Here is a 7927-nt window from a genome sequence, read left to right as displayed (position 1 = left end):
AATGACCAAAGAGTAATTTTGCATGCCTTTTAAACATTGGGTTGTTTTATTTTTTTTATATATATTTAATTTGTTTTTTTATAACTTTAATTTGATTTTTAATGACAATAAAAAATTATATTTTTCAAAATCCCCAAAAACATTTCTGGATCCTTTGCGTATGTTAAAGCATATAAAGTAAGAAAAAACTTTGACGCATAAAATGATAATATAACTTGAAAGAATTTGATTGAAAAAAAATAAATAAATGACCAAAATTTAAAAAGTAAAAAAAAAAAACTGTAGGATTAACAGTGACATCCATAATATGTTGCGAGAGTGTGAATATTATACACAATGGTGAAATGCTATTCTATTTTTATTGTTACCGTGATGCAAATATATATATATATAAAAAATATATGCAAAATATGTATATAATATCGTATAGTTTTTTTAAAATAATTTTCTTGAAAAGTAAATTCTGAAAAAATAAATAATTTTTTGATATTTGGTTAAAAAATAATTGGAAAAATATTTTTTAATATTTGGTTATGTCTGAAAATATATTTTTTAGTATTTAATTATGTCATGAAAAATAAATTAAAAGATAACTTATAATATTTTATTTTTTCAAGTTTATTAAAATAATAAAAAATAAATTTTACAAATTAAAAAATTGAATGATAATGAAATTAAACAATATATATTTTCATAAATTATCTCATATAAAATTTAATTTTATAAATTATCTCAAATGAAATAAATAACAATCAAAATAATAAAGATCAAATTTAACAGATAAAAAAATTAAAAGATAATAAAATTAAAATAATTATAATTATAATTATAATTTTATAAATTATTAATAATAAAAATAATTAAGATTAAATTTGATAAATAAAAAATTTTAATTAAAAAATAATAAAAATAATAAATATCAATCATAAAAATAATTTAAATAAATTTAAAAATTACTTTTCATCTAAGGAAGCATTCATTTTATTATCTTTTACAGGTGATAAGTCCCACTTGCAGAGTTTACAAGGATCAACAGATGATATTTTTCTACTTCATGTACATGAGGTTCTCTTTCTAAGAACAATAAAAGTCCATGTCTAGCAGGGAAGCTTCTACAATTGTTTGTCTTGTATTTGAACAAAAGCATCAGCAGTTTGATATGAATCTGCTCCTGAGCGATTTAGAATATTCCAACACGGTGGATTAAGTTAACATAAATACAAGTCTCCTTGTGCTACAAAGGTGCGGAGAGGGAGAGAGGGAGAGAGGGAGAGGGGGTTAGAGGTAGAGAGTTTTATATCAGTTTGAAGTTTGAAGAGATTGACAGATGCTCTCAACTGAGTTGTCTTCAGGTTGCAGTGATGCAGCTGGACTTGCTGGTAACGTGTCTATTTCCTTTTCTGTTGTTACATAATGGTGCTACTTTAATGATAAGTGGTTCAAGTTGTAGCTTTTTTCTGTCTTAAATAGAAATTAACCAACGGAATGATTCTTTTCATGTGTTCTTTGTCAAGCACATGGATTCGTCAACTTTCCAAAACCTTTTGTGATTTCCTTCCCCTTGGTGGCCATTTATGGTCTTTGAGATGTTGCTCAAAGATGGTGCAGAATCATATAATTACAATTAGAGAATAAACTTTTCTTTGTAGGAGAACGTGAGATACTATCTGTTGAGGCCTTTTGCTCTATGGTGGTTCCAGATAGCGGAGGGATGGCCTTGAATATTTTCTTTATTGCCATGATGAACTCTGAAAATACAAGAATGGTGATGGAAACATATAATATTGTCTTGAACAATAACTACCTCATGTGGTGGATCTCTTAAATTGTTTGGCCTCTGAATATGCACTGAAATATTTCTGAATTCACTGTATGATCAATTGTCTGTTGCCTCATTTACTCATCATAGGATATTTACAAGTATTCTAATAGCTGCTTCTTAATTTCAGGGAACCTCTTTGCTTGTGTTATGTGTGTCGCCAATGTAAGAAGCTAGCTAGCTAGTTATAATCCCTCGTCTCTGAGTTAAGAATTGGAATGGAGAGTTTTTACTTGCAAAAACCCTGTCTCTTTCAGACCAACATTTAGGAAAATTATCAGAAACCAATCAACTGAACAGTTCTCAGAATTGCCTTGCATATACGCTCTATTGAATTGCTTGATCTGCCTCTGGTATGGCATGCCTTTTGTAACGCCTGGAGTTATATTGGTTGCAACTGTAAATTCAATCGGGGCTGCTTTCCAGTTAATCTACGCAATCATCTTCATCATTTATGCTGATAAATCCAAGAAGGTAACAGTTGTTCCCAAATTTTCTTGAATTCGGCATTTCCGCAAAAGTTATTGCTCTTTTTTTTTTGTTTTGTTTATTTGAGCTTGATCATCTTCGTGTTCTTCTAATATTCTTGCAGCTGAGGATGTCAGCATTACTCATTGCAGTATTTGCGTTCTTTGGTATGGTAGTATTTGTGAGCCTGAGATTCTTGGAAACTCATTTGTGTCAGATGGTTGTTGGATATTTAAGTGTCTTTTCCCTCATTTCAATGTTTGCTTCACCACTTTTATAATTGTAAGTCCAAAGGAAGCCCTCATGTAAATCTCAATTCAGATTCAATCCCGGCACTCTGTCTCATGGTTTTTGTACATGTTTGTGGTGCCAGAGTTTGGTGATCAAAACCCAGAGTGTTGAATACATGCCATTCTATCTTTCCCTTTCAACGTTCTTGATGAGTCTCTCTATCTCTACTTACGGAGTGCTCAAGTTTGATCCTTTCTTTTATGGAAGCCTGTTTCTCCAGGTAGAGCACTTAAGAAATCAATGTAAACTTAACATGAAGGTCAGATAGAAAAGGGAGATGCTGTTCACTTTATTTATTCATCCATACGTTTCTGTTGGGATAATGCAGGTGCCAAATGGAATTGGAACAATTTTGGGGATACTTCAATTAGCACTCTACGACTGTTATAGCAGCAAATATGGTGAAGGTTCAAGAGAGCCCTTGCTAGCTTCATATGCATGAAAACATCAACTAGCATTGCGCGGTAAGGCCTTATTCCTCTTATATGTATATGTTGAAAAGAAGTGGCAATTGAAATCTGTAGAATGTGATGGAAGCAGAAGTTGTACATGCACTGGTGTTAATTGAAGTTGAACAGTGCCTGCAGCTCGAAATAAAATAGGACTGCCGAAAGAACTGTCCGATTTGCAGGTTATTCATAATGGCAACAATCCAAGACAGGATTTCCTCCTGCGTCGTCATTAAAAGTAGACTAAAATTACTTCATGGTGTTTGACAATCCTTGCTAAGATTTGAGGGCGTCCTCGAAACATGCATGTCAGTGATCTGCCGAGCAGAAATAAGAGGAAGGAAGCAAAATGGTTTCCGAAGGCTATACCGGAATCACTGCATTAGTGAGCTGCAGCATTGTACCAGTCCTTAATCCATAGCCTGCCGCGTTTTTTGATGCCTCGACCAGGGTGTTGCCACGCTGCCAGTGTCATTGCCTGTCTTTCTCATCATCTTCTCCACTTCATTGGCTACAAGGGCTTTCATCGCCATGCTTATCTTAGACTTATGGTATTATTATAATACAATGAACAATGCCTTTTACTTCAGCTGGTTTAATAGAAGATTAATAAGAAGAAAAACAGTGTTATATATTGGTCGTCAGCTTAGGAGAAATTACTAATTACTTGTCAGAAAAACAAGTGTTTTAACTGATCGAGTCCTAGTTATTTGATCACAATGTCCAGAAGTGTCTAACCAAAGGAAGAATCACATTAGACCTATTTTCTGTAATAACAATCGAGGGGTTTTAGGTCAAATTTGAACCACAGGATTCTAGATCAAATTAAAACCCTGTTCGGTTATGCGGTAGCGTTTATATTTTATGTGTTTTTAATTTGCAAGTTGTTTAGTTAACAGCTAATCACAGTTTTAACTGCTTGGGTCCTATACAAATTTGCATTTCAAACACAGGAGTAGCAAAAGCAATTTTGCCTTGCTTTTGGGGTTGCTGTGTAGAAAACGCTGCAAATAATAACTTCATTACCCAAAAAATTGATTAGCCCTATCTGTCTTCCTCTACTAGTATCTTCTCCTTCATTGTGGCTTCAATCATCTCTCCTCCTTCACTGATTCACCTCCCAAACAAAGCTGCCATTATCTCTCCTCCTCCACAGCTTCCCTGTCTCAACCTTAAATAGACCTCAAACGGTTTCCTACTTGTTGCTTTTCCTCTCAACGATCTTCCCGTGCTCTCTTTACTATGCTTCCCTTTATCATGCCAAGCTCACACTAACCTCATGCACTCACCTTGACTGGCCGATTCCCTGCTTGCACCTTTATTCTTCATGCTCCCGTATAGACCGCATCCAATCACCAGTGTTTGTAGCAGAGTGTAGATCAAGCCCATCTACCACCGATCTACTGCTTTTATGAACTTCTTTCACAGTTGAAGAAGACAAGCACTCATCATGGTAATTATCTTGTCATTGTACTTTAAAAAACTGCATATATCATGCTTGATCTGCTGCCACAAACATACCAAACATCTTTCTCTAAATATAATGTTGCTATTTCTGTTTTGTTTGCCAGAACCAAAAAGTGCATCGAAATCAGTCTTCTGGAATGCTCAAGCACAACACTTACCAATCTCTATTTCGGTTGCACAAGTAACATCAAGTTTAGTTGCTGTATGTTTTTTGAAGTGCATGTTTTTAATTTTAACCGTTGATTTATTATCTCTGTTTTAGTTGAACAATTAGCGTTAATTTCAGTTGCTGTGTGTTTTTAGACCTTACATGTGTGTAATTGTTAGATTTTATTATCTCTGTTTCAGTTGAACAATTCACATCAATGTCAGTTGCTGTGTGTTTTCTGTAACATTAATGTCAGTTGCTGTGTATTTTCTGAATTTACCTATATGTAATTGTTACATTTTATTGTCTCTGTTTTGGTTGAACAATCCTATGTGTAATTGTTATGTTTTATTGTCTCTGTTTTGGTTGAACAATTAGCGTTAATTTCAGTTGCTGTGTGTTTTTAGAATTTACATGTGTGTAATTTTAGATGAATTATCTCTGTTTAATGGGTATAAACATAAAACTTGTGTGAATATCCAGCTGCTGAACATGGCCCTAAAGACATTTATCTGCTCTATATCACTTCTGTTTATGTAATTAAACACATGAGAAAATGATATCTAATAAATCTCAGCTGCTAATGTTATTTGAAATAATTGACAAATTCTGCTTAGGAAATGAAAACATTGGCTTCTAGGAATATAAATGTAAATATACCTAGCAATTAAAGTGGTTAGTTGATTATGTTAAGTCTATGTTCTTAAATTGCATGCTTTATTTATGTTGGTGATTTATTAAGATAGATTGTTCATCCCATGTATTAAGATATAACCTTTAGGAAATTAACTTGTTAATTGTATATTAGATAAAACATTTTAACTGAGAATATGGGCGAATCTCAATAACAAGATAAGGCTTATTAGACTAGAGAGATGTTGCACGCTTTTTATAACATATTTATTAAAGCAATTGAGTAAGGTATGTGACCGAACACACATTCCAACAAAGCTGGTCAAAAATATGTTATGAATTACTTTAAGGATCAAACTGGCCATGCATTAATGAAAGCATAATTAAAGAATAAGTGGGACAGAATTAAAAAAGATTGGAGAATATAGAAAAGGTTGATTTTTGAAATGGGACAAGGCTGGAGTGCTGAACTTGGAACAATTTCGACACCTGATGAGTGGTGGACAGCTAAAATCAAGGTCTGGTTTTTTTCATTATGTGTAACGCTGTAATAAACTGTTTAGTTGTGTGCCGTTACACTATTTTTTATGCATTTTTATCTTCTGGTTTTTTTTAGTATGTGTAACGCTGTAATAAATTGTTTAGTTGTGTGCCATTACACTATTTTTTATGCATTTTTATCTTGATTATCCCTTATTGTAGGAGATACGTCGAGCAAGAAAGTTTGATAAAAGCTTTATTGCTTGTTTCTTGGTGTAAGCAAAATGATTACAATCAACCCTTTAAGATTCAAATAACACTACCTTATTTAGTTGCACTACTAAACAAAGTTTACAATCTTGAAAGAATATGACTCAAAATCTTTATATAATATAATAGAATCTAAGCTGTGGAGAAGAAAAAAAGGTAAAGAAAAAAACCAAAGCATAAACTACAGGAAAGTACATTGAAAAGTTGAGGTGAAGAATTGTAATGGCCTAAGTTGAGTTGGCATGTATATGTGGCTTAAGCCTAAAAAAATCCAATAAGCCTAGGGCCTTTCCTTTTTTAAAGCTTTTGGTTCGACCCCGGTCTTGCCGGGTTATTTATTACTTCGACACTCATGCACTTGGGAGAAAACATTAATCTTGTGGTCGTGTCACCGGTTCAGTCTAAACTGGAACAATGTTCAATCATTAGGTTATATCTAGAGCTGTAAAACTTGGATTTGGGTCTACTCTATATGGATGAAAAGCTAAAACATAGGTATAAAACATTTATGGGAATGCAAGACTCAATTCTGCTATTTGAAAGTCCAAATCTTAACAACAAAAAAGAAGTCTGAATCTGTTATACACCTAGACACTGTTAAGTGTTTAGCTCATATCTTAAGTTCTAGAAGTCCAAATGACCTCAATTCCTTTTTTTGGTTGGAAAGCTGAGATAATTTTCTATAAATTTTATGAATTAAGTCTGTTCAAATTCTGATGTTAGCAATAACGTTTTGTTTAAATAAGAAGATAAGGATTGTCATTAAATCAAGATTTGGCCACCCACTCAACAATTAGTGAACAAATTAATAATTTCAATTTTAGCCTATAAAAGGAGGCATTTGCCATGCATTTAGACATCTTGGTTTTCAGATCAAGATCATCTTCTTGCTCTTTTTCTTTATATTTTTGTAATGCTTAAGTTTTGCTTTTGTTAATCTCTTGTTTATGTTTTTCATTTCCTTTTCTTTACTTAGTTAACTTATATCTTATTTATGTTCTTATCTTGTTTATGTATGTTTTTCTTCTTTATTATGTTTAACTAAGTTTATTATGTCAAGTTGAAAAGGCTACATTAATGGTGTAAGAATAAGTATAGTGTAAACTCAATATGGACTTTAATATTTGATACTAACATGTTTGTATTTGTTATTTTGTTCACTTTTAGTACTTTGCTTGTTAAATGGTTAATCTAGATTTGTGTTGTATAACACCTGGTACAACAAATACTTGGCACTTTCATAGCTCAACTGTATAGTATATCCTACATTTGTATTATGAAAGAAATTTTGATTTGTTGTTAGCATAAATTATAATCATGAATACCTGAGAATATTTACAAGTATTAGCATTATTCGAATAAGATAACCAATGTAATCTTGTTAACAATGTATAATTCGATTGGAACCTTCTTTGTGTGTGGTTTCTAATTGAGTAATAAAAAGAGTTTATACTATACTTGTTTAAAATATCATTAGTGAATCCTCTAACCTTGACATTTATTTTTATTATTGTTTAATCCTCACATTAATCTTATATTTCAAAATGCTCTTTTAACTTATTATTGTTATCGTTGTTGTTGTTGCTGCTGTTGCTATTGTTCTTGTTGTTGCTATTGTTGTTGTTTATAATTTATATAGTTAACTTCCATATAGTTCGATCCTGGTCTTGCTAAGTTATTTATTACTTTGATATTCCTACACTTAGAAGAAGACATTAATCTTTTGATCTTATCAAGGCTCCCCCTAATGAGAGAAATGTTTGGGAGCTCATTATAGAGGACATACAGAGATAGGTTAAAAAGTTGACTTATTAGTTGGAATAGAGGGATTTAAAAGACTATGGCTAAGAAGAGAATGATTATAGGTTCTTGGTCAATACTAAAAACTCATACCAAAGTTAA

General features: G+C 32.2%; 1 protein-coding gene across 2 annotated transcripts; it reads left to right on the top strand.

Moving 5' to 3' along the window:
• The first annotated feature begins 1016 nt into the window (after positions 1-1016).
• LOC105141238 (bidirectional sugar transporter SWEET2a-like) lies at positions 1017-4779 on the top strand. 2 transcript variants are annotated; one of them, XR_845327.1, is made up of 8 exons: positions 1017-1379; positions 1950-1984; positions 2077-2293; positions 2412-2569; positions 2661-2798; positions 2907-3042; positions 3166-4480; positions 4599-4779. XR_845327.1 is itself a non-coding variant. In XM_011048409.1 (4 exons), the coding sequence occupies exons 1-4, from the start codon at positions 1362-1364 to the stop codon at positions 2565-2567; spliced, it is 426 nt and encodes a 141-aa protein (XP_011046711.1). In that variant the 5' UTR covers positions 1035-1361; the 3' UTR covers positions 2568-2588. The 2 variants fall into 2 exon arrangements, 1 of the variants encoding a protein (XP_011046711.1); XM_011048409.1 differs by lacking the exons at positions 2661-2798; positions 2907-3042; positions 3166-4480; positions 4599-4779 and having other exon boundaries at positions 1035-1379; positions 2412-2588.
• Positions 4780-7927: the final 3148 nt, after the last annotated feature.

The sequence above is a fragment of the Populus euphratica genome, unplaced genomic scaffold (assembly GCF_000495115.2).
Source record: "Populus euphratica unplaced genomic scaffold, PopEup_1.0 scaffold118.1, whole genome shotgun sequence".
NCBI lineage: Eukaryota > Viridiplantae > Streptophyta > Magnoliopsida > Malpighiales > Salicaceae > Populus > Populus euphratica.
The sequence above is the reverse complement of the archived record's forward strand: the minus strand, read 5'-3'. Positions and strand labels throughout refer to the sequence as shown.

Excerpts from the sequence above, each read along its gene's own strand:
- LOC105141238 (XM_011048409.1), top strand. Across the intron at positions 1,985-2,076 it reads GTGTTATGTGTGTCGCCAAT|ACCAACATTTAGGAAAATTA; the intron begins GTAAGAAGCTAG and ends TGTCTCTTTCAG. Across the intron at positions 2,294-2,411 it reads ATGCTGATAAATCCAAGAAG|CTGAGGATGTCAGCATTACT; the intron begins GTAACAGTTGTT and ends ATATTCTTGCAG.